The following is a 27,311-nucleotide window of genomic DNA, read 5'->3' as shown; positions in this document are numbered from 1 at the left end:
AGACCGAATCGAATCTGACGACTGGTTCGATAGAATTGGACCCAAAACGAATTAGTTCCTACACACAACTCCTCAGCGTTTCTTTGCACTGGTTTTAATATATCGCTGCAGTATTTTCTGAAAAAGCAGCCAAAACACCCAAATAACACAAAGTACATGCCGCACGTATAATATCTTTATGCCACAATATAAATTATTTGTAATGTATTATGACATTCTGTCTTTTTCTATATCATTTTCTATACGTTTTTTTCGCTCTCTTCACATTTTCATTCTTTGCTCTGCCAAAAATAATACGACATTTGAATTGAAGTGTTTTTAAATGTAATCCAAAAAGTCCTTCTCTGGAGCAATTTCTGCCTACTGTATGTCGAACTTCATTCCAGTAATTAGAGCTATGATGGTATAACTAGCAGTCTCTCTTAGGGCCCCCCATGGCTATTCTCCACACTAAAGAGAGAGTCCCCTGAGAATCTTCTGCTCTATTGATTAATGACTAATCTCCATCCTGACAAGCAGCTAAAGGACCCAAGATACTTCTGAGTGGGAACGGGAGGAGTGGAAACCTCTTAGAAGCCTCTTAAAATAGTACAGTATGAGTAGAGGGAAGGCATCTCCTGACATTTTCGGAGTTATATTTGTATCTGGGCCATCGCCAGTGATGTAGCATCACCAATGGAAATGAGCGAAACGTTGAAATTCTGCTTCACCTGCGTTTCGACGATGGGCAAATTCCATATTATGGAGTTGTGTAAGGAATATAAAAAACAATGGAGGCGAAATATGGAAAAAAAAAATCCATATTTCAGCTTCCATTGTTTTATAAGCAGCAAATGCAGCATTTTAATAAGAGATTCACACATATTCATAGTTTCTCTCATTCCTAATCACAAACATATATTCCAGACAATACATTTACAGCTATGGAGGTCACAATCTAAAGTCAATATCATAGACAAACATAATAGGTTCTGTTTTAGACCTCATGCACATGGCAGACAGAAAAAACACCAATATGCCACTGTATGAAATCTGAGGCATATGGAGGTACAGTAAAGCCCGATAGAAGTCTTTGGGTTCCGTTTAATGGCTGCGCAACTCAGAGGCTGCTCTTAATATCAGGTCCGGGATGAGGGGTAGGGGAAGGAAGGCGCCCGCCTAGAGTGCCACCTTGCCACACAATGAGGGGGGCACAATTTTCCAATGACTGCTTCCAACAGTGAAAGAGGGGCTTATTGGTACAGGAGGCCCAGGGAGCGGTGAGCGTGGTGGTAGGTTAACTCACCACTTCCCGGTACTCTCTGCTCCAGACACTGTCGCAGCACGAAAAGAAGAGAAGAATGATCCAGCGCCAGTGATGGTATTAAAAGGGAAAGGCAATTCCCATGTTTATTGTGGAAAAATAGTAAAATCTTGAATGCAAGACGCGGTCTCGGAGCAAGAGTAAGCAGGTAGTGTACCAAAGCCTACGCGTTTCGAACGCACACTGCGTTCTTAATCATGGCAGAAGAAGTTGAGACCGTGTGACTCTACCCCGTCTATATATGATATTGTCAGGTGTTAGGAATGTTCAGTGGGTGTCGGCAATTGGTTGAAAGAAACTAATGAGAAAAAAACTAACAAACGGCTACAGGTGAGTGAAGCCTGCATGAAAATGAAAAAAGTTTAATCTATAAACCAAGGGGAAAGCATACTTCTATCATTATAAATATGCTATTTAGCCAAAAGTTTGGAATATATGATTGACAAGATAGAGGGGAAAAAAAAAAAAGAGACGCACACGATCTCAACTGTACTCCTACATATATAGCAAACAAATATATCAAAAACAAATACAAACAAGTATGTTTAAAAACAATTGATTAAAAATAGATCGAAGAAAAACATATATGTGGTGAAGGTAAATAGAATATTGAAAATAAATCAATTAATTTATTTGGAAAGCATTGCTAAACATTGTGTCATGTAATGAGTAATTTAGAAAAGAAGTAGAAAAACTAATACACTATGTAATAAAGTAACATGTTGTAATTCAAAAAAGAAAAAGAGGCAATTTGCGTCTCAGGGAGAAAAAGCTATTATGGCAAGAGTAGTAGCTAACGCAGAGAGTGTGAATAGGGTTTGAAGGATAATAGCAAATTTGAACAGAATCACATTGCTGAAAACAATTGCACATAGTACTTGTAAATGTAAATGTTGTGGAATGTGCCAGGCATCATGCTAGGAACAGTTTACATAAAAAACAACCAGATTATGCCAATATACGGACATTACTGTAATGTGTTGCATCGATACATGCTAAACATTGTGTCATGTAATGAGTAATCGGAAAAGAAGTAGAGAAACTAATACACTATGTAATAAAGTAACATGATGTAATTCAAAAAAGAAAAGAGGCAATTTGCGTTTCGAGGAGAAAAAGCTAATGTGGCAAGAGTAGTAACTAACGCAGAGAGTGTGAATGGGGTTTGAAAGATAATGGCACATTTGAACAGAATCACATTGCTGGAAACAATTGCGCATAGTACTTGTAAATGTAAACGTTGTAGAATGTACCAGGCATCATGCTAGGAACAATTTACATAAAAAACAAACAAATTATGCCAATATACGGACATTACTATAATGTATTACATCAAATTATTTATGTTATTGGTAAAATGGAAGATGTTGCGTATATAGTAGGTATAATTTGATATTTGAGTAGTCGGAGGATAACCGAGAGATACTCGGTGTATGACAATAATTTATTGAAAACCAATCGTCCCTGTCGCAGCACTCAGAGTCCTGTCACTGACCAGCGTCAGGATGTAATGTGTAGCGGCACACACAATGTCCTGACTCTGTCACACACTACATCCTGATGCTGAACGGCATCAGAACTCCGTGTAGCTGCGGTGCCCAAAACATAATACAAGGACCGAGTGCAGCGGATGCGGCTCCCGGAACAGAAAAGGTTCAAGGAGAGGTAAGTAAAACATTTTTTGTCTGATCTGAGGTCTGAATGTAGGTGTCTGGAGTTACTTTCTACAGGGGGAACCTTGTGGCAATTTCTATGGGGGGCACCTTGTGTGGCACTATCTACAGAAGGTGCTGTGTGTGTCACTTTCTATAGGGGCACTGTGTGTGGCACTGTCTACAGGGGGTGCTGTGTATTCAATTTGACAGGTGGCACTGAGTGGCACTGACTACAGCATGCGTGCGTGCCACTTTATTTGTATGGGACACAGTGTGTGCTGCTTTCCTTGTATGGGGCACAGTTTATGGCACTATTTTCAGGGGACACAACATATAGCACACTTTTTTAGCAGGCACTGTGTGTGTTTGGTGCTTTACTTTATTGGGCACAGACAGAATATGTGTGATGGCAGGAAGGAGGTGAAGGGAAAGTGAGCCCTAATCTACCCACCGCCCTGTCCCTGCCTACTTGCAACGACCCGCCCTAGGCGACGAGGTACAACTGGGCGGCGGTCCCTACGCTGTCTAAGTGCACAGGAAAACAAACAGGGAACACGCAAGGGAAGGGGCAGTAGCCACGGAACGCCACGAGGAAACGGAGCGGCGAACGAACAGTCAGGACCAGGACGAAGTGAGTAACCCGAGCGGGCACGGAGACAGAAGCAAGCCAGGGGCAAAGCAAAGCAAGACAAGGGGAACTGCAGCAAGGCAGAAGCACGGCAGAAGCAGGCTGGAGCAAGCAGCAGTGGGGCCAGGAATCCAAAAGAATAACAAGCAATGAGGAAGAGAAAACTGCAGGTATAAATGGACAGGGGGCGGAGCTAACTCTGACTGACCAGGCCGCGATAGGCTCTCCCACTCCTGAGCCTGCCACCCTGATTGGTGGGAGCCGGTGTCAGTCTAAGAGGTCTGGCCTCAGGTGTCGACTGATTAACCCTGGGAGTCTCCACAGACGTAGTGCCTGGCAGATCCATTACAGTACTCCCCCTTTTATGAGGGGCCACCGGACCCTTACTAAGAGGACCCGGTTTAGTGGGGAAGAGAAGGTGGAACCTCCTGACCAATACCCCAGCGTGAACATCTCGAGCAGGTACCCAAGTCCTCTCCTCCGGCCCGTATCCTCTCCAATGGACCAGGTACTGGAGGGAGCCCTGGATCATCCTACTGTCCACAATCTTGGCCACCTCGAATTCCACCCCCTCAGGGGTGAGAACGGGAACAGGAGGTTTCCTAGAGGGGGACCAGGACGGGGAGCAGCGTTTAAGGAGGGAGGCATGAAAGACGTCGTGTATGCGGAAGGATGGGGGCAGCTCCAGACGGAAGGATACAGGGTTGAGGACTTCAATGACCTTATAAGGCCCAATAAATCGGGGAGCAAACTTCCTGGACGAGACCTTAAGGCGCAAGTTCCTGGACGACAACCAGACCAAATCCCCGACGACAAACCGGGGGTTAGCAGAACGTCTACTATCTGCCTGAATCTTTTGTGCGCTCTGGGACGCCTCTAGGTTCTTCTGAACCTGGGCCCAGACAGTGCACAGTTCCCGATGAACATCCTCTACCTCAGGATTATTGGAACAACCAGGGGAGACGGAGGAGAACCTTGGGTTAAACCCGAAATTACAGAAAAACGGGGAGACCCCTGACGAGTTACTGACCCGGTTATTCAGGGAAAATTCAGCAAGGGGAAGGAATGAGACCCAATCGAATTGACAGTCAGAGATGAAACACCTTAAATATTGTTCCAGGGATTGGTTGGTCCTTTCCGTTTGGCCGTTAGTTTCGGGATGGAAGGCGGAGGAGAAGGACAGATCAATCTCCAACTTTTTACAAAAGGCTCTCCAAAATAAGGAAACAAATTGTACCCCTCTGTCCGAAACGATATTGACTGGGGCCCCATGGAGACGCAGGATGTGCTTCACAAACAAAGAAGCTAACGTCTTGGCGTTAGGTAGCTTCTTAAGGGGCACAAAGTGGCACATCTTGCTGAAGCGGTCGACTACCACCCACACCACCGACTTGCCCTGAGATGGAGGCAAATCGGTGATAAAATCCATGGAGATATGGGTCCAAGGTCTCTGGGGAATGGGCAAGGGACGTAGTAGGCCCGCAGGTCGGGACCTAGGGGTTTTGGACCTAGCGCAAACCTCACAAGCGGCGACGTAAGCCCTAACATCTTTAGGCAACCCAGGCCACCAATAGTTTCTGGTAATGAGGTGTTTGGTGCCCAAGATGCCAGGATGACCAGATAGAGCGGAGTCATGGTTTTCCCTGAGTACCCTCAGCCGGTATTGCAGGGGAACAAACAGTTTGTCCCCAGGGGCGTTCCCGGGAGCTGCACCCTGATCAGCCGCGATATCAGAAGCTAAATCAGAATCCGTGGCAGAGACGATTATACCAGGGGGTAAAATACAAGCGGGATCCTTCTCGGAAGGAGGATTGGCCATGAAACTACGTGACAGAGCATCAGCCTTAATATTCTTGGACCCAGCCCTATAGGTAACCAAGAAATTAAATCTGGTAAAGAATAGTGCCCACCGAGCTTGTCTAGGATTAAGCCTCCGGGCCGATTCTAGGAAAACCAGATTCTTGTGATCCGTAAGGACCGTTACCTGGTGTCTGGCCCCCTCCAGGAAGTGCCGCCACTCCTCAAAAGCCCATTTAATGGCTAGAAGTTCGCGGTTGCCAATATCATAGTTACTCTCCGTGGGCGAAAACTTCCTAGAGAAGTAAGCACAGGGGCGGAGATGGGTGAGGGAGCTGGTACCCTGGGACAAGACGGCCCCCACTCCCACCTCGGAAGCGTCAACCTCCACAATAAATGGCTCCTCTTGGTTGGGCTGAATCAGCACGGGGGCCGAGATAAAGCACTTCTTGAGAGTCTCAAAGGCCTGGACGGCCTCAGGGGGCCAATGGAGGACATCAGCACCCTTGCGGGTAAGGTCCGTAAGAGGCTTAGCGACGACCGAGAAGTTGGCAATAAATCTCCTGTAATAGTTGGCGAACCCTAAAAAACACTGTAACGCCTTAAGGGAGGCAGGTTGGACCCATTCCGCCACAGCTTGAACCTTGGCAGGGTCCATGCGGAATTCATGAGGAGTGAGGATTTGCCCTAAAAATGGTATCTCCTGTACCCCAAAGACACATTTTTCAGTCTTAGCAAACAGATTATTCTCCCGAAGGACCTGGAGCACCTTCCTGACATGCTCCACGTGAGAGGACCAGTCCTTGGAAAACACCAGTATGTCATCAAGGTACACAACAAGAAAATTACCCAGGTACTCTCTCAGGATTTCATTAATAAAATTCTGGAAGACAGCAGGGGCGTTACACAACCCAAAGGGCATGACCAGGTATTCGAAATGACCCTCGGGTGTGTTGAACGCAGTTTTCCACTCATCCCCCTCTTTGATGCGGATAAGGTTATATGCCCCCCGTAGATCGAACTTAGAAAACCATTGGGCTCCCTGAACCTGATTAAAAAGATCCGGAATCAAAGGAAGTGGGTACTGGTTCCTTACAGTGACCTTATTCAGGTTACGATAATCAATGCACGGCCTAAGACCACCATCCTTCTTCCCCACGAAGAAGAAGCCAGCACCTACAGGAGAAGTCGAGGGGCGAATGAAACCCTTGGCCAGGCATTCCTGGATATACACCCTCATGGCTTCACGTTCAGGACATGAAAGATTAAATATCCTACCCTTAGGAAGCTTGGCACCAGGCACCAAATCGATAGCGCAATCGTAATCTCTATGGGGGGGCAACACCTCGGAGGCCTCCTTAGAAAACACATCGGCGAAGTCCTGAACAAACTCAGGAAGCGTGTTTACCTCCTCCCGGGGAGAAATAGAGTTAACAGAGAGACATGACGTAAGACATTCATTACCCCATTTGGTGAGATCCCCAGTATTCCAATCAAACGTGGGATTATGCAACTGCAACCAGGGAAGACCTAATACCAGATCAGACGATAATCCCTGCATCACCAGTACAGAGCACTGCTCCAAATGCATGGAGCCAACAAGGAGTTCAAAAACAGGAGTATGCTGAGTAAAATAACCATTAGCAAGGGGAGTCGAGTCGATACCTACTACAGGGATAGGATAAGGTAAATCAATACAAGGCATCTTTAGAGACATAGCAAATTCCACAGACATGATATTAGCAGATGAACCAGAATCCACGAAAGCACTGCCCGTGGCAGACCGGCCAGCAAACGAGACCTGAAAGGGAAGCAAAATTTTATTGCGTTTCACATTAACGGGAAATACCTGTGCGCCCAAGTGACCTCCCCGATGATCACTTAGGCGCGGAAGGTTTTCCGGCTTCTTATTCTTGCGCCTGGGACAGGTGTTCAGTAGATGCTTGTCGTCCCCACAGTAGAAGCAGAGACCGTTCATTCTGCGAAACTCCCTACGTTGTCGAGGGGACATGGAGGCCCCGAGTTGCATGGGTACCTCCGAGTCCTCCGTGGAGGGGCGAGGAGGCGGGACCTCGGGGGGGATCGCAGAAAAGTCAGAGGGGAGCACACTGAAGCGTTCTAGCTGACGTTCCCTGAGACGTCGGTCAAGTCGTACTGCTAGGGCCATAACCTGGTCAAGGGAGTCAGACGAGGGGTAACTAACCAGCAGATCCTTCAGGGCGTCAGATAATCCTAACCTAAACTGGCACCTTAGGGCCGGATCGTTCCACTGAGAAGCTACGCACCACTTCCTAAAATCAGAACAGTATTCCTCAACCGGTCTCCTACCCTGACGTAAGGTCACCAGCTGACTCTCGGCTAAAGCAGTCCTGTCAGTCTCGTCGTAAATGAGTCCGAGGGCAGAGAAAAAACGATCAACAGAGGAAAGTTCAGGGGCGTCAGGAGCCAAGGAGAAGGCCCACTCTTGGGGCCCTTCCTGGAGTCGGGATATGATGATACCCACCCGCTGGTTCTCGGAACCTGAGGAGTGGGGCTTAAGTCGGAAATATAGTCTGCAACTCTCCCGGAAGGAGAGAAACGTCTTACGGTCCCCTGAAAACCGGTCAGGTAACTTGAGGTCGGGTTCTAGAGGTGAGGTGGTGCGCCCAACCCCTTGGGCCAGGGCCTGGACCTGTAGGGAGAGGCCCTGCATCTGCTGGGTCAGGGTCTCAAGGGGGTCCATGATAGCGACAGCGTAGGAGAAATGGTAGACTAGGTAAGGGCTTGTTATTCTGTGATGGCAGGAAGGAGGTGAAGGGAAAGTGAGCCCTAATCTACCCACCGCCCTGTCCCTGCCTACTTGCAACGACCCGCCCTAGGCGACGAGGTACAACTGGGCGGCGGTCCCTACGCTGTCTAAGTGCACAGGAAAACAAACAGGGAACACGCAAGGGAAGGGGCAGTAGCCACGGAACGCCACGAGGAAACGGAGCGGCGAACGAACAGTCAGGACCAGGACGAAGTGAGTAACCCGAGCGGGCACGGAGACAGAAGCAAGCCAGGGGCAAAGCAAAGCAAGACAAGGGGAACTGCAGCAAGGCAGAAGCACGGCAGAAGCAGGCTGGAGCAAGCAGCAGTGGGGCCAGGAATCCAAAAGAATAACAAGCAATGAGGAAGAGAAAACTGCAGGTATAAATGGACAGGGGGCGGAGCTAACTCTGACTGACCAGGCCGCGATAGGCTCTCCCACTCCTGAGCCTGCCACCCTGATTGGTGGGAGCCGGTGTCAGTCTAAGAGGTCTGGCCTCAGGTGTCGACTGATTAACCCTGGGAGTCTCCACAGACGTAGTGCCTGGCAGATCCATTACAATATGGCATTCATTTCAGCGGGCACAACATGTGACACCTATTTTTATGAAGGCCCTGGGTGTCTGACAAAATTGTATTCAGGGGCACAATGTAACATGATTGTATTTAGGTGGCACAGTGTGTGGGGTGACGCAATTTGCCTAATCTGCCTAGGGCACCAAAATACCTTGTCCCAGCCCTGCTTACATGGCCATATGCACGAGGCCTCATGAAAGGGAGATTTAACTGGTATAATTTTGAAAACGTACAAGTGCAGAAGGAGAGCATCTAAATTCTAAGTAACTATGGCCCTGGTATGGATTATAACTCATTGCCCCTGGAATACAGACAGAAGAGCCCAAGCACAGCAATTTATCTACCTGAAAATTCCTGCTTATAGTCACAAACTAGAAATCTGGATGTAGCCATCTTTATCTTGACTCTGATAACTTGCTGCAGTGTGATATCACACAACAAAAGCCATTGAAAAGTCATTGAAAAAGTCAAGATAAAGGATCTTGCCACTGTGTATTTAATGCGATAAAAGTCAAGATAAAGATGGCTACATCTGTATAAGGACATTCACAGGATCCTACAATAAAACCCGAATTGCAGATATTAACAAATGTAAATGATTACATATTTCTCTAAAATAATATTATTAGTATTTTTTAATACAAAATATCGGTAAATAAGGGCACAAGTCCTTGAGTCGGTCACTATTTCTTAGGCCTCATACACCTGTATTTGGGACCTGTATCACGCGAACACCAAATCAAGAGGTAACGTATTTCAATGGGGCAATGTAAACTGAGATTTATTTTTATTTTTTTCAATTCTCCACCACATACCGTGTATTGAATTAAGCAAGAAATAGTGGTGAGAATTTGCTAAGCAAAATGTGGCAAAATTCTGTCACAAATCGCGCCCAAAAAGTGGAGTACATATCGTGCGCTAAATTTATTATGTGTTTTAGACACTTTTGTCAAAGTGTCTAGGAAAAGGGACAAGGCTAAGAGAATTCAAAAAGTTCATCAGTGTAAAGTACGCCATCCATGAGGTGATGTAAGGAAGAGATAAGTGTCTAACATGTCTAGCAAGATATTTATTGTAAAACGTGGGCCAATGTGGTGCAGCTTCTGCCTGCTGCCTGGTCTAGGTTAATCCGGTCTAATTTTAAGACAAGTAAATCTCTAGCAATATTTTTAATGCTTCTATGGTACAACACGGTTTGAGACGCGACAACTCAAATGAAACAATGCGATAAATGATGAACCTATAAAGCGGTAATACCCGACTGTCCAGCTCTGGTGGGAACTTCGTTTGGAACTGACACATGGTTCCTTCACTGTAATCCCTTTGTATGAAGACTTTGGTGGCCAGTGAGGCACTTCTCCTCAGCTCCTGGAGGTTGTGCATCTGGAAGGGGAAAAGAACAAAATATCATGAGATCATCATAAGAAAATAACAGCGGACCGCTGCATGACCAAGATTAATAAAATTCCAGCAACATTTTTTCTTATAAAAGATCATATAAAGAGTCTAGCCAAGATGTGTGAATGTCTCAGTGGGATTCTGAATGTAATTTTAATAAACTGAAATGATTAGAAGAGCCGACATAATAAACAAACAGGAAACGCGGCGTCCAATGAATCACAATACATATATATATATATACACAATATAATGAAGGATTCACCAATTAAAATGCCTCCTGTTGGCAATCGGATGCCCAGTGCCATTGAATAAATACAAATACCCTGTGGATTACCATGGTGTAGTTTGGATTTTTCCTCCGAATAATCGCCTCATTTAAAGAAACGGCTTCCTGCAGTCAAATTAGGAGGCAAGTGAAGGTTTGTACAAAAGTTAACTCTTAGGTCAGAGGGGCAAAGCTTTTTGTCAGATTATGCCCAAACAAAATAATAAGATGAAGCGTCTGCCTCAGGACCCACAGTAACAGCAATAGGACAACTCCAATACATTTCCAGCAACAAGACCCTCAATATAGTTGCAGCATGAGGACCCCAAATACAATGCCTTCCACAGGATTCATATGACACTGACAGCAAGAGGACCCCTCAAATACAGTGACAGCAAGAGGACCCCTGTACCAGAAGCAGCAGGAGTACCCCCAAATACAGTGAGAGTCACATGACCATCGCAGTAGGAGGACCCCCCAAATACAGAGTCTTCTACAGGATTCATGTTACAGTAACAGTAAAAGGACCCCTCATACACAGTGACAGGCACAGGACCCCCATACTAGTCGCAGCTGGGTGGCCCCCAAATTCAGTGACAGCTACATGACCCACATAATAAATAGCCGCTAGAGGAGCCCCAAATACAGTGCCTACCAAAGGATTCATATGACATTGGCTGTAAGAGGATACTAAAGGAAGGTTTTGTAAAATCCCAATATTTAGGTTCGTACGGTAGGTAAAGTGAACAGCAAAGGGGTAGATGCTGAGCTGGGGGATATATCATTTTGCATGATTTCATTCAGTATTATCATGTGTAAAGCTGCCAGGTCGTATAGAGAAATCCTGTCAGTCTGTTTCCCCTTCCCCCTCGCATAAATGCCCCTTGGGCCCGTATGGCTGGGCAGGGGGCAATGGGTCATCCTTGCGTATGTGCAATGATGTCTCCTATTTATTTCATAATAAAACTGTATGAGACAGCCAAATACCTTATTAAACATCAATCTAAACAGATTGATCAATATGTTCAGCATTAGGAAACTTGTGCTGGGTGTTACATGCTGCGCTCTGGGGAAGAAGAGCTTCAAGCTATGGTTAAATTCTAAAAAATGTTATATAGCTGTGAATGTTATTCATGAGGACTTGCGCGCTGAGGGTCACGAGCAGAGCACTTTGCCATTGATCCTATGTTAATGACACATAGGCTTTCAGTGTGGTGGCTAGCCGGCTAAGCTGGAGTGAATCATGGCTAATAGCGATCTATCATTGCTCCGACTAATGTCTTTATGTAGGAAATGGAAACAAGAAAACCACAATCAATTAGAGGTTTATTCTCTCCGGTTGAGTAAAGAGATTACGCTGGCGCTGCATGAGGACTGCCACTGTCACTCAACAGATCTGCTTATCCTACATAATAAGAGACATATGTTATCTGCTCAACATGCGATGTACAGGCCTACGTGTGTATATGAATTATATTAGGTATTAGGTACAGTATATTTTCTCTCCTGGAATGTCTGGCAGGCTACCGGAAAAAAGATGGACCTCCCCTGTCTCACGGGTGCCCCACATACTAACAATACTCACCTCTCCCCGTTCCAGCAGTCTTCTTCATACCCGGGCACCGCCACAGACAACGAGCTGACGCTGGGACGAGGAGAGGTGAGTATCGGATGGGCTCTGTATTTATTTAGGGGACTGATATGTTGTCTTTATTTCTTTAGGTGGTCTAGGATCTGTATTTATTTATTGGTCTGGAGACTGTATAAGTTTAGGGGGTCTAATTGCTGAATTTGTTTAGGGGGTTTCATGAAGGGTCTGAATATATGTAAGGGATCTGTATTAGTATAAGGGGTCTGTTGTGGGGGTCTGTTTTTATTTAGAGGGTTTGGGTCTGTAGTAAGGGAGTTTGGTATGGTGTTTGTTCTTATTTAGGGGTCTGGTCAGCAGTCTTTTTATTTAGGGGGGGGGTCTTGTCAAGGTCTGTATTTAGGGGGCCTGTTTTGGGTCTGAAATTAGAGGATTTGGTCTAGGGTCTATTTTTATTTAGGGGGTCTTGTTTGGGTCTGTATTTAGGGCTCTGGTCTGGGGTGTTTTGTTTTAGGAGGGTCTGGGTCTGTAGTTAGGGGGTTCGCTCTGGGGTCTGTTTTTATTTAGGGGGTCTGGTCTGAGCCTGCATTTAGGGAGTGTGGTCAGGAGTACAATTTTATTTAGGGGGTCTTGTCTAGGTCTCTATTTAGGGAGTCTGGTTTGGATTCTGTTTTTATCTAGGGGTCTGATCTTGGTCTGTATTTAGGGGGGGGTCTGGCCTGGTTTCTGCTTTTACTAAGGGGGATCTGTGTCTGTATTTAGAGGTCTGGTCTGGGTTCTGTACTTGTTTAGGGTTCTGGTCTTGGATCTGTATTCATTTTGGGGTCTGATGAAGGGGGTCACTACTTGCATTACTGGTGATTCAAATGTCTTAGGTTGGAGTCATAACCCATATAAATGGACGGGGCATATGGTAAAGAATTTTTTTCAGCGCATGTCACTCCCCGCTCAATAGGTCGCTTCTCTGACTTTCCCTGATGTCACTTCTCAATGTATATTAATACTTCTTCTCTCATAGGCATCAGCGTTGGAAAAGCTCAGGCTGCAAAAACCTAAAGGGAATTTATGGTTTCAATAAATATAACTGTCCATCACATGACCAGGACAGATTTTTGTCCACTTAAAGAAAACAATGAATGTTCATATTGAATGACAGCAAGCAGAGATCTTGAAAACTGTTAGATATTGATAAGAAACCTGTATTATAGAAAATTTTATAATTGTTCTTTATACAATGAACAACCTTTATTTGCTGACATTGTAATTCCCCTTTATGGGCTCATGTAGACGAAAAAGCTGCGTACACGAACATTGTCTGGCAGGACACGTATGGCACTATATGAAGCATCTGAAAGACATTATATACTCCTATATAGTATCCAGTATACCTCCTAGTATGGCGTCGCAATGGAACATAACACAATTTTGTTTTTACATAAATTCTGGATCCTTTTGCCTAAAATCGGAGCCGCAAAGAGGTGCAATATGGGCCAATAACAAGCTGCGGCACCATTTATCAGATCTGTACAACACAAATCCATATTACAGCCATGTACGTGAGGCCTTATTGTAAAAATTTCAGCCAATATGTACTGACTGTATCATTTTTTGGCCATAAACTACACAATCGTTCTTGAAATACATAACAAATCCCCCCTACATCCACCCAATAGATATTATATAGAAATGCAATCATAGAAAAGGTTGGCGATTTTGTTTTTTATAAACAGCGCCACCATTGCCCATGGCTCCGTTTGGTATTGCAGCTTAGCTCAATTCAAATGATAGAATTCCCTTGGACCACACACAGGAAGGACTCATGTATGAATGTCAGGTCCCTTCACATGTCTGGCGACCTGCTGGTTATTGCATGTGATAATATTCGTATTTCTATCATGTCTTTTTGCCAAAACTCTCAAGACTGAACTGCTAATTAGTAACTTGTGTTGAGCATCACTTCTCAAGCCAATGCCAAATCTGACAAAGTGAGCACATGTAAAAACTGGACGGCTTCCTGGAGGACTGGTAAGCATGAAGCGAACAATTAGTAATACTACAACAGCGGGATTTACCACATATTTAATAAAGAATATAGAGCACGGGGGTTAGCACATGTATTGACGAAGCCAAATCCACAATTGTGCGTAAAGGAGCCGAAATTATACTGATCGTACATATAATACTCAACTATGCATTGACTATGGCCAAGCTAAGAAACAAAAAACGGTGCTATTATTTCGGTAACAGAAATGGATGTTCATATAGTGGGGTACATAGAAGAGCGGGGGGCCACAGCAAAGAGGAATATGGACTCCATGATAGTGTTGGGTCTTGCCACCCAAGACAGTAGGACCTGGTGTTTGATCACCCACTCCGCACCCACTCCATGTTTGCAAATGGAATGGGTGCAATTCCTCTAAAGAGGGGAGACCTGCGCAGTCCGTTAATCTGACCTTGGCGTTTTTTTGCTCAGTACTTATTGCCTTTGTGTTTGTCTTATATCATTCATCTGTTTTGACCTAAAGAAAGGATTTAACCCCAAAACGCGTTATCCGTGGACTTTCCAATAAAGTAGTGGCATTGCACCATTATATCTTGACGTGAATGCTCCCGCCAAAGTAGGCAGCGCATTATCATGGTCGTTTTTTTCCGGCGAGCTTTCATTCTACGGTAGCTTTATAGTACAGGTTTTTATGGATACAGGGATATCAAATTTGTAGAAGTTTTTTGTTTTTTTTAGGTATGCCCTAACGATCAATATCATAGAGCCGCTCTGGGGAAAAAAAACAAAAGGAGCCCTCTCCTCCGTTTGTTTATACTTTTTAGGCTCTGTTCACATTTGTGTCAGATTCTGTCCCACCAGTGCTGATTCTTTCCGCCAGAGCAATGGACACTACAAATGACCCCAATGAACCCCATCATAAGTAAATGGAGTTTGTCGTGTGCAGGTGGCAATCATCGTACGACCCATTCCAGCAAAGAATCATTGTTTCCTCGGAGGCCACAATGCAGAACAACGAGAATACCGGAATCCAGATCCATTGCATGACGGAAACCAACAGAGCTTGACAGAACCCATTTAACAGGTTCCGTCAGATCTCCGTCATGGTTTCCGTCATTTTGCCGGACATATAAGCACAGCAAGCTGCAAAAATAATGGAATCTGCCGATGTGAACACCCCCTTAGATGCCGCGATCAGTATTTAGTATGGGCTGATTAAAAAAAACAACTATTGGACCTTATTGATTATATGTCCTGGGCGCACGCACATGTACGGATAGAGGATGGACCCTCAGAATCATTTCCTCTGGCGGACTGCCACTAATGCCGCCATATTCTGCAGCGCTGTTATAAGCATGCTCACAATGTATAGGGCTAATTTCAGAGGAAACTAATTAACGGACACAAGTTTTTGGAGTGCGGGTAGAAACAAAGGTGACTGATACAAACAGGGGGAGAATATCCAGAAGGGGCTGCGGTAGGATTTGAACTCAGGGCTTCATTGTTATAAATCAATAATGGTAACCAGTGAGCCCTGCCGCCTGCGATATTTTGCGTAACTACTGAACGAGTACAAAAGGACTGCTAATAGTCATTCTAATGAGTTGCTGTTAACATTTCAACCTTTCTTACAGCATAATGAGTCACTGAAATGAACCAAAGCCCTTTCCATTACGTTGTATAATTCTGAGATGCGCTGAATACATGTCCTCCCCCTCATATCACCAAAATAGCACTAGTTTCCCTTTATCCGCTATCACCCACATTATTTCATGTGCTGACATTATTGTGTGCTCTGAGAATGACTCATAAATGCTAATAATACATGACGGTTTGGGTACATAGCCTTAAAATATTCTTCTCATATGCCTTCTTTATCTAGAAAAACTATTTTTAAAAATCATATCAGGGAATTGTGAATTAATAAAGGGAGATCCCTAATTCAGAAACTGTATCTATTAGCCAGAGCAGCCACAAAGAGCTTTTTTATTTTTATTTCTGGTGAACTCAACATGTCCATGAATATCACATAGAGCCTACTGATTTCTTTGGACACCATGTAATGCTTTATTCCCCCTGTGGGGGTGCTGCAGGGAAATGGAACACTTGCTGCCTGATTATCCCACAAATTAGAGATGATTGTTGGAAGTCCCAGCAGCATTGGAGGCCCCCGATGTTATCCTAAAAATAAAATTGTTAGGGCTACAGTGTCTGAAGAGGTACTAAGCAGCGGAGACAAGTTTTTTTATCACATGGTAGGCTTAGATACACGGGCTCAGCAATAAACTGCCCCTGGATATTACTTTATAATGAAAATAAGAACCATAGAAGCTGTCTCCTACCCCAATATAATTTGCGTTGTTATAAAAACGAATCTACAGTATGTACTGTATGATACGATGCTTCTTAATACCACTATATAAGGGCCAAATAATATTGCCACATCATGATCACATATTACCACCACATATTGTCTAAAAAATATCACCATACTGTTACTGAATAAAAACTGCATTACAAAGACCAATATTACCAGTGTACAGTGACCATATAGTGGTAGACACCAGTTATACACAGGGGCTCTGTAGACTATATAAGCGAATACGGCACAGGTACATTTAGTGACTTACAGGAAACATCTTCTCTGATTGGCGTCATCTGTTTTCCTTTTCTACTCCATATGGCCAGGACCACCATGATGACTTCTCCCGACCATGACTTGTCTCTGCAGAGTTCGCTGCCCAGACATATTTGGCTCTTCCCTTCTCCAGCACCCTCCTGACCTATCCCCCACCCACTATGCAAACTTCCCATCCTGCTGTCCCTTTAACAATACCTTTCTGCTGCTTCCTCCATGGTTTCCCCTCATTACTGTGTCTGTTGCTACTCCAGGTACCCAAGTTTCAGATCCTGCTGTATAGTAAAGTGCTCCAAATACTGTACTTCAGAAGTAACGGTGTCATAACTAGTGTTCCAACACAGTAATAGTGCACCTCTTTGTACCCCACACAGTTATTATGCCCCCAACACCGTGATCCCTTAGTGCTTATTCACACTAATAATGCTCCCTTACTGGCATTCACACTAATGGTGCCTACTTATCGCACCTACATAGGAATAATGTCCAATTACACCCCCCTATACAATAATAGTGCCCCCTTAGTGCCACCACTTAGTAAAAATGCTGGCTTAGAGCCCCCAACTTAATAAAAGTGCTCCCTTAGTGCCCCCACATAGTATTAGTGTCCCCCTAAGTAAGCTCAAACACAGTAAATGTGTCCCTTTAGTGTCCCTACATATTAATTGTTCCCATAAATAAGTCCAAACACAGTACAAGTGCCCATTTATTGCCCCCACATAGTAATACTGCCCCCTAAGTAAGCCCCAACACAGTAAAAGTGTTAATTTTAATTGTGCCTCATAAATAAGCCAAAATACAGTATAAGTACCCTATTAGTGCCCCACATAGTAATAGTGCCCTGTAAGTAAGCACCAAAACAGTTAAAGTGCCCCCCAAAAAAAACCAAAATGATTACTAACCCTGTTACTAGGATTAAATGAGCAGCTCAGGCGTCAGGTCTGTTCTCACCTATGACCTGCACTGTCAACAATACAGTGCCAGCGGGCATGATGACGTCACTGCATCACACCGGCCGGCGCCTAACTCCAAGCTCCTCGAAAGTTGCAGGGATGAACTGGCCTGTGTCCTATGAAAGCGAATGGCGGGGCAGGGAGCTGATGTATTCTAAGGACGTGGATACCGTAGAAAGTGGCAGGTCTCAGGGGGCTCATCTTATATTCGGGAGACCTTTCTAACAAAAAGGATTGTCAAAATTGTGGTTGGCTTCACATGAGCAAGTTTTATTCCTATTCAACCTGAAATACTCCCTAGATGCATGATGTTTCTAATCTCTTCCATACACATGCTGTTCAGTTGATCTTTCCTGGAGGCTACAGAAGACAAATGAGGGAGATGCAATGTGATTTCTGTAGATAAACAGCATCTGACAGAAAGAGATATTACTGCTCATCCGCCCCAGGCAATGCATTAAGTATTCATCATCAAGTTTCTACAGATAAAGTTTATTTATTGTATAAAAAGAAGTGATATCTTCTAAGATACTTTGTGTATTAATTGATGCTTTTCTAGATCTCTGCTTGCTGTCATTAAATATGAACCTTTATTGTTTACTTCCAGAGGAGTAACATCGATCGTGGTCACAAAGAATATTAGAAAACTTTATAACTTTTCAGTTGCAATGAATAAGTTTGCACCAGTGATTTCAATGGCATCTGTTGATGTTTTAATCCACCAGTATCCGGCACAGGGATGGAGACAGTATGGCAGGCTGAATTTTTCCTAGTATGAGCCTATGCTTTCCCCTAGAGATAGACTGCGTCAGAGGTGCCACGCAGCCACTTATTCCCACCCCCACCTATTAAAATAACATGCAAGACTTATATCCCCATGTTAGGCAGTAATGTGCCTCATTCCCTTTCGCAGCAGCTCTAGTGGATGATGGTAGACTTTTTACTGGCAGGATTAGTCTGCTGATGTCTCATGGATAATCCATTTATTATATTAAAATTTGACTAAATGTAAGTGCACAGTGGAGCCATAGAAATTTATGGCCAAGATTGTGCTTCCACGTGCCCCTTATTTTATACGAAGGCATACAGAGGTTTGTTTTTTTCCTAAGGAATTGACAAGCAGTATTATTGAGGTATTCTGCACTAGAAGCCTTCTGGGGAAGACTATGGTGCCATACAGAGAATATAATCATATGGACTTTGAATGTCCCCGTATGGGCTCCATACACACAGCTTTCCGTGTATATGAGCCGTCAGGCTATGTTCACACAGGGCGAATACGCTGCGTAAAAGCACACAGCGTATTCACCCTGGGCACCGCAGGGAATTCCAGCCGTAAAACCGCACCAAATTGTGGTTCAGTTTTTCTTCCGGAATGTGCGCTGCGGAAAGCTGCACATAAAAAAAAAAAAATACATAGCCATGGTGACACGTCCCTCTGCCGTCCTGCAATCCAGCCCCCAGGGATGATGAGTTATCCCATGTGATCGCTGCAGCCTGTGATTGGCTGCAGCAGTCACATGAGATGAAATGTCTTCCCAGGAGGCCGGCCTGGAGGAAGAAGCACAGAATTCTGGGTAAGTATGAGATTTTTTCTGAGTTGCGATTTTTGCGGCAGAATTGCAGCTTTACCGCCGCAAAAATTGGAAAATTTGCTATTTGTTACGTGTTTTACCTCCCTATTGAATTCAATGGGGAAACCCAGAGAAAATAAGCAGCGTTTACGCAAATACAATTGACATGCTGGAGATTAAAGAAAACGCACTGCAGGTCAATTCCTGAGCGTTTTTTCCGCTTATCATTTACGCAACCGCAACGTGTGGATGAGATTTGTTCAAATCTCATCCACTCTGCTGCTACTGTATTTGCTGTGGATTTTCTGCAACTAATTCCATTCTGGAAAATCTGCAGTATTTACGCTACGTGTGAACTGACCCTTACACTGACTGTTGTTTTAACATAGCTTGTTAGGTTCAATGGACAATTTCTTTATAGTAAAGAAATCATTTATTTGTGTACACTTAAAATTATGTTTTTTTCGATTCCGACCACAATATACAAACAATTGGTAACATTTAAAGTAAAAGGGCGTACTAATTGTTTGTAGATTGTATTGTGTTTTAAACCTGAAAAACTTAGTTTTAAATGTATATAAATATTTTCTTGAATATAATAAAATTGTTTATTAAATAATTACAGCACATCGCTGGAAAAATGATGAAGCTTTTCTCTATCTTACAATACTGAGTCTGCACACCAGCTCCCTGTCCATGGCTGCAGGGATCACCCTGCAAAAAGCCCCAAAGGGTGTTGTACCCCTGTGCTGGACACAACAAGGTGAATACATTGGCTCACAGTCTATCACTTATCTGGCATTGTTGTTTCCATTATTCGCTTCTTCACTACCCGGGCACCACAGAAGGATAAAATACTTATTGGTCCACGTGATTAAACTCTACAAGCTACGGGCCCTACGTTATGGGGGTCAGTGGGGACCCAGTGGTTGGACTCACCCGTCAGTAAGCGATGGCATATCCTAATGATCCAATCACTTATTATGGCAAGCGAAGTGTTAGAACCTGATATGAAGCCAATGAGTGGGCAGGAAAAAAAAGATGAAATACTAAAGTGCTTAGTAAGAACATTGAAATTATTTTTGTTCTTTTTCCATAATAAATTGATTTCGTTTCATCAGACGGAATTTCCAAACTGTATTATGAAGAGGTGGACAGCACCGAGCTGAGGGTGACAACTGGAAACTATTCAACTAAGGCCTCATGCACGCGACCGTAGCCATGTTCACGGCTGTGATTTTCGGGTCGGACGGCCGCGGAATGTCACCCGCGGGCCGTGCACATGGCCGTGGGCATTCATTTCTATGAGCCTGGTCCGCAGAACAAGGCCGTAATAACACATGTCCGTTCTTTCTGCGGTCCGGGCTCCTGGGCCATGCACGGACTATGGAAACCTCGGCTGAATTGCGGCCGCAAAAGCACGTTCGTGTGCATGAAGCCTAAATCTATTCATTTAAATGGGAATTGTATCATTTACAGTATTTACTTTACTCTAGTATTACTTTTCTAACCAGGGTCCATTATATTTGGGAAATGAGTCCCCAGGAGAAAATCTTGGGGCAGGGGCTGAGAACACGGCTGCAATTGTTTATAGAGCTGTGACCATTTTTACAGTGCCCAATGTGCATATGTGCTGCATACATAGGGATCACTGTATGCACAAAGCCGCACATACTGATCTATACAACTCTACACATCTATATAAACAAGCACCGCTGCCTCCTCAATCTTCTTTTGATAAAAGTGCACAAGTCTAATTAGTGGAAACTTTTTAAGGGGATCTGGCAGGTCTCCTATATTGGGGCAGCATAGGATATTAGCGGAAATGCTGAGCTGGGGGATATATAGATTTCTATGATTTGATTCTATATTTTTATGTGTTCTCATAGCGAAAGCCTGTGAGTCCTGCGTCCTCTGCCCTCTCATAGAGAAAGCCTGTGAGTCCTGCGTCCTCTGCCCTCTCATAGAGAAAGCCTGTGAGTCCTGTTTCCCCCACCCAAATTGCAGTGATTGACAACTCTATATATATATATATATATATATATATATATATATATATATATATATATATATATATATATATATATATATATATTCATATAGAAAAAGCTGTCAATCACTGTATATGGGCGGGGAAGGCAGGAATTTACAGGCTCACCCTATAAGTGGGCAGGGGAATCAGGACTCACAGGCTTTCTCTATGAGTGGGTAGGGCAAGAAAGAGTCACAAGCTTTCCCTATGAGTAGGTAGGGGAAGTAGGTCTCACAGGTTTTCTCTATGAGAGGGCACAGGACGCAGGACTCACAGGCTTTCTCTATGAAGGGGCAGATGACACAGGACTCACAGGCTTTCTCTATGAGTGGGCAAATGATGCAGGACTCACAGGCTCTCTCTATGAGTGGGCAAATGATGCAGGACTCACAGGCTCTCTCTATGAAGGGGCAGGGGAAGTAGGACTCACAGGCTTTCTACATGTATGGGCAGAGGACACAGGACACACAGGCTTTATCAATAAGTCCTGGCAGCAAATAAAAACCTTTTTTTATTCATAAAAATACAGAATATAGAGCTATGCTATAGGGCTCAGCGTCTCCCCCTCTATCCTATTCTTCCCCCCAGATACAGTAGGAGACCTGACAGAGCTACTATAAAGTTTAAGGTGTCCAGACTAAAAAAAAAAAGTATTTTTACTGGCAATATAAAATATTCGTGTTGGAATTATAAACAGGGTAAATCAATATCATTCCTGATCAGATTATCGTAAGGGTTGTATTAAAAGAACATGCACAATGATTGCCTTGTGTTAAAATAGCTGGAATATTGTTAGAATAATAGGAGAGGTTGTCCCAAATAAGACTAATGGTGTGTCCAATATTTCATAAAGGTCTAAGACCTGCACTGGCCTGAACAATAGGCAGGTACTAGGAACTATCATGAATGGAGAAGTGACTAACTTCATGTTTGACTGGGTCTGGCTGGTTCTCAGGGTTTACAGCTGCCAGACCCCCCCAGATTATACTATTATGACATTTCTGATGGACATACAATTCTGATATATGACCTCCGGTGTAGGCACATCTGATATAAAATCGCAACTCATTCTTTAGATACTGAAGACATCAAGATTATAGCTCTGTATATATGATCAGATCAATCTTCAGCATTCCAGGCCTTTATAAAAGTTTACTACTTTGTGTTTCCATCACCTAGATCCTGTAGACAACAACAATCATAACTAAATGTGAAAAGTGACAATTCCAGCAGTCACTGCAGATGAAATGTTGCCATTTCTGATGACAATGTAACATTACACAAACAAAAGGTGTTAGTAAATAATTGTATATAATCATCCAATAGTCTATACAGTAATAGCATATGGTACAGTCGTGAATAGCATACAATAGGTAGCGATAACTATCCGTATACACTGATACTTTCTTATACTATTCCTATTTTTATACATTATCATAGTTACTAAATGACTTCAGCTACTTGTATCCCACCATTCCAGGTCCAATACTAACACCCTGTGAATAAACACAATGTATCCACTGCAAATCAGTAGTTATAACTTTCAACCCAACATAAAAGCCCAGACTTTAGCACTACCTTTCTGGCATTAGCAATATCACATGCTGCAGAGAGCTGCTATAGGGTTTACTGTACCTCGGCCATGTTTGGTGCAGGGGTAATACACACACAGGGGAGGCTTCGGGTCCCAGCACAGGATTCGGGTGAGCTGCGGCTTCCTCCTGCCTCCCTCTGAGCTTGCTGTTTGTTACTTTGTATCAGAGGGAGTGCTGGATCTGCTGCTGCCGTGTCCTTGGAGATCCAGGCTGTATCCGCTGTGTCTGGATTGCTCACACCTCGTCTGGATTTCCAAGGCTTTGTGCTGGGGGATTACACGGGGATCCTCACACCCTGGAAGTTACAAGGAGCCGGTGCTGATCCGCAGATGCGGCTGTCTCTGGTGCTGAACTGGCGGGTGGCTGCTGGATGCGGCCGCTGTCCCTGGTGCTGAACGTCTGCAGAGCTCCCGGTGACACAAGAACATCCGCACCGTCTTGTGCTGAGCTCTGAGGATGAATGGGCGGAGCATGACACCTATAGAAGACGTCAGCAATCTCCTACTTACACACATTGTTCTAAATGCCAAGCAAGGAGACTTATTGTTCTTCCAAATGCCAGGCATGGACTGACTGCTGTGCTGAATGTCAAGCAGAACCCAGCTACTTATCGTTCTGTCTGCTAAGCAATGCATATAACTCATGGATGTAGCAGAGCTGAGTTTGTCATGTGGCCCAGCACATCATGATGTCATAATGTGGACTGCAAGTAATCTTTATATAGATATATTATAATATAGAAATATATATATAGATATATTTCAGTCCAGATAACCTATTACTGTCAATACAATGGCGAAGATTTACTATTCAAATTGATGCAGATTGCACAGCAAGGGGAAGCGGGGAAAGTTGAGTGGTTAAATGTGCTGATTGCAAAAAAAAATTGATGCAAAAAATGGCTTAAATTAAGACAACCAAGCGAAGGTATAAGGAAAAGTGTCTAGTTAGATGCGCCAAATTTAGAATACGGCATGCACCACTGATATATTTGGCGCAACTGCCTTGTCTAAGTTACATCAATATTAGTAATTCTTCCCCGATATGTTCTTTCCAGCTTCAACGGTTCGTATAGTCACAGATTGCATGTTAAGCAATGCAAAAACAATTACGGATGTAGCAGAGCTGAGTTTGTCATGTGGCACAGCTCATCATGATGCCATTAGTCATACTGTGGACTGCAAGTAAACGTACTTAAAAAAATATATAGATATATACCAACTGTGCAGCACCCAGATCCGGAGGAAGTAACCACAGGTAAAGTCCGGATTGCCTTTTAAACAGTCAAAACAATGGGGGCAGATTTACAGATTTACTATTTAACTTGAGGCAGAATTTATTAACTGTTTAAGACACTTTTTGCATCGCACTCCATAAAGAGGAAGCGCGAAAAGGGGCGTGATATAGAAGAAAGGGGAGTTGCTTAAAATGCATCAACATGCACCAAGATTTTGGCGCAAAAAATGGCTTAACTTAGAAAATCAAGAGGGGGTCTTAGGAGGAGAAAAGTGCCTTGCTACGTGCGCCAAAGTTATCACACAGCATGCACCACTTTGATAAATTTGGCGCAACTGCTTTAACCTTAGACAGTGTTAGTAAATCTGCTCCAATTTGTTCTTTGTCGCTCTCACGGTCCGTATGGTCACAGATTAAAATCCCTCCTCTTTCTTCTTACGCCAGACTCCACCATAATGTAACAGCGGTTTGCTGGGACCTGTAGTTCCCCCAAGATGTTCTAACACCGAGGTCTCCCTCACAACCACATGTAATAGACCTTCAAGATCAAAAAAGCGTTGAGCAGCAAAGCAGGGGGATTTTTCTAGGTAGAAATGTTAAATTCTTCTCACAAAGGTAAAAACATGACAGACACCTCTTAAATACTCTGCACACGCCAAGTAATTAGTCCAAGTCAACTTACTTCCTTACCAAAAATGACAAATTGTGTAGACGTCTTGCACTAAATATTAACCAAGTCCCAGGACATTTACAGAAATGGATAACCCATGTAATACCCAGCACATTCAGCGGCCCCATACAAAGCCACAGAACAGGTACAGGCCGAGGACTCGGGAGGTGACCGTGCTCACAATGTGAATTACTACCTAAGATATGGGATTGATTATTATCCTAAATGCCAAGAAATATCCACGAGACTTTCCCATAAAGGCTGACGGGTCTTCTAAATGTCAAGCAATTGACTGGTACTTACAGGCAAGGACTGACTATGGTTCACATAGAATTCTGGATACATTTAGAGATGATCAAATCTTTGACGAATCGCCTCCATTGTCTTATACTTTTGATATACAGCTCGCTCCATAATAGAAAATCTGACCCTCGGAGAAATGGTGGCAAGGGAAATTTTCAGATATTCACTGTTTTCTGATTATGACTTATTAATTCTCTCATACCTAGGAGCTTGGACCAACTATTTTACAAGGACAACTCCCAAGAATTACTGTGACCATCAAGAATAGATAACAGCATTACATGATAATGATACTATTGTATGTATATATATATATATATATATATATATATATATAGCTCCAAAAAAAATATTAATTTTATTATATATGTTTACAGGTGTTTCAAATCCTCCCAAACTCTTAACACAGCTATAGAGTTAAATGATACAATTCTATCTTCCTGCAGTCACCACTAGGGGGAGCTTAGGGACCTACTGAAGACGGAACCTTGCCTATTGTTGAATGCAGGTAGCCAGAATTATATTATGTGACTGGCTGTATGAAGGGAGATAAGATTGGATCTCAACAGAAAAATTAAGATCCAATCGCATTAAATAGAAAAAAACAGATTTTTCTTAACATGACATTAAGATATACAGTAGCAGTTGCTATATTCATTGGTGGATTAAAATAGCGCCACCATAGGGGAAGCAAAGCATTACATGGTGCTCATTGAAGTCAATGGGCTCTCCGTCTAGGGCACTAATGTGCTAGTTCCTCTAGAGAGAAAGAGAAAGAGATGCTTTCAGCAAATGCTCTTTGCTCTGACTAATAGATGAGGGTCATGAACGGAGAACCTTCTTCTATGAACTCAGAAATGTCTAATAGGGTATTTAAAAAAAGATTTTCTGAACCAGGCAACCCCTTTAACCCCTTAATGACCGGGCCTGAAAAGACCTTAATGACCAGCTCAATTTTTCTGTTTTTGCCTCTCTGCGTTTCAGCAGCCATAACTTTTGTATTTTTTCACTGACGTGGCTGTATGAGGCCTTGTTTTATGCGAGAGAAATAGTATTTTTTTTTTCCCACAGTTTGGGGGTAAAAATTTTTTTTTTTACAGCGTGAATATAGGAAAAAGCGATTCTCTGAATAGTTTTTTTTGTTTATTTTTCATCCCGTTCACGTTTTACGCTAAATAACCCATTAGATTAATTCTTCAGTTTATTACGGTCGTGTAGATACCTAACATGCGTAGGTTTTTTGTTTTTATTTAGTGTAGGGGCAATAAAATGTATTTAATGCAAAATAAAGACTCTTTTTGAGACTTTTTTTCATTTATTTATTTGTTTTATTTATTTATTTTAATCCCATCAAGGGATAACTTTATTTGTAACTTTATTTTTTACTTGTAATATATTAGCATACTTCTGTACGCTAATACATTACACTGTGTCACTATGACACAGGCTGCTGATCGGGCAGCACATAGTGTGCCCGAACAGCAGGCACACGGAACAGACAGCCCTGGGGTCCTTTGTAGGTCCCCAGGGCTGACTGCAGAGGGATTCCCCATTGTTTGATCGCATCACTGGAATCCCGGTGATGCAATCAAAGAGGGGAATTCCCTTTGATCATGCCGCGGTCACGGACCGTGGTAATCAAAGGGTTAAACAGCTGGGGTCCGAATGTTTGCCGACCCCAGCTGTGTTGAGGAGGCTGCTCTAAGATCAGGAGCTGTTAGTTACAGCTCCTGCTTAGAGGACGAGCGCTCTCACGAGCGCTCAACAGCCTGATCTGCAGCGACGCCAAAAGACGTCTCTGTAGATTAAGCACCCGCACCGCTTGACGTCAAAAGACAGTGGGCGGTCGGGAAGGTGTTAAAAATCTTTCATACGGTACCTAAGTGCATCCTCCTGTTTTCCACTTCACAATATTATTCTACTCTATATATTTCCCTTTGGGCAGGAACGCACACGGCGTAAACACTGCGGATTATCCGCAACGGATTAATTGCGGAAAATACGCAGCGTATTACAGTAGCAGCAGTGTGGGTGAGATTTCAACTAATCTCGCCCCTACACTGCGGTAAATATCCGCCCAAAAAAACGCACATATATTGACCTGCGGTGCAGTTACTTCAACCGCAGGATGTCAATTAATTCTGCGGATACGCAACTCTTCTGTTGCGGGTTTACCCATTGAATTCAATGGGGTGCTTAAACCCACAACAAAACAGTGTGTGTTGCGATATTTGCGGCGGAATCACAGCGATGCGCCGCAAAAATCGCAAGTAAAAAAAATTAATAAAAAAGTTATACTTACCCAGAG

The 27,311-nt window shown here is 43.6% G+C and overlaps 1 protein-coding gene across 2 annotated transcripts in view; it reads right to left on the bottom strand.

Moving 5' to 3' along the window:
- Positions 1-27,311, bottom strand: part of GOLGA7B (golgin A7 family member B) — a 102,524-nt gene that overhangs the window by 16,226 nt on the left and 58,987 nt on the right. Inside the window, exons 1-2 of one of the 2 annotated variants that reach the window (XM_075843065.1) lie at positions 22,835-23,386; positions 10,004-10,129 (exon numbers count right to left, since the gene is read on the bottom strand). In XM_075843065.1, the coding sequence (XP_075699180.1) occupies positions 10,004-10,129; positions 22,835-22,843 (135 nt within the window). In that variant the 5' untranslated portion in view covers positions 22,844-23,386. Of the gene's footprint in view, positions 1-10,003; positions 10,130-22,834; positions 23,387-27,311 lie in introns of those variants that run through there. The other variant, XM_075843066.1, reaches the window with a different exon arrangement.

Source organism: Rhinoderma darwinii, chromosome 11, assembly GCF_050947455.1.
Source record: "Rhinoderma darwinii isolate aRhiDar2 chromosome 11, aRhiDar2.hap1, whole genome shotgun sequence".
In the NCBI taxonomy this organism is placed as follows: domain Eukaryota; kingdom Metazoa; phylum Chordata; class Amphibia; order Anura; family Rhinodermatidae; genus Rhinoderma; species Rhinoderma darwinii.
The sequence above is the reverse complement of the archived record's forward strand: the minus strand, read 5'-3'. Positions and strand labels throughout refer to the sequence as shown.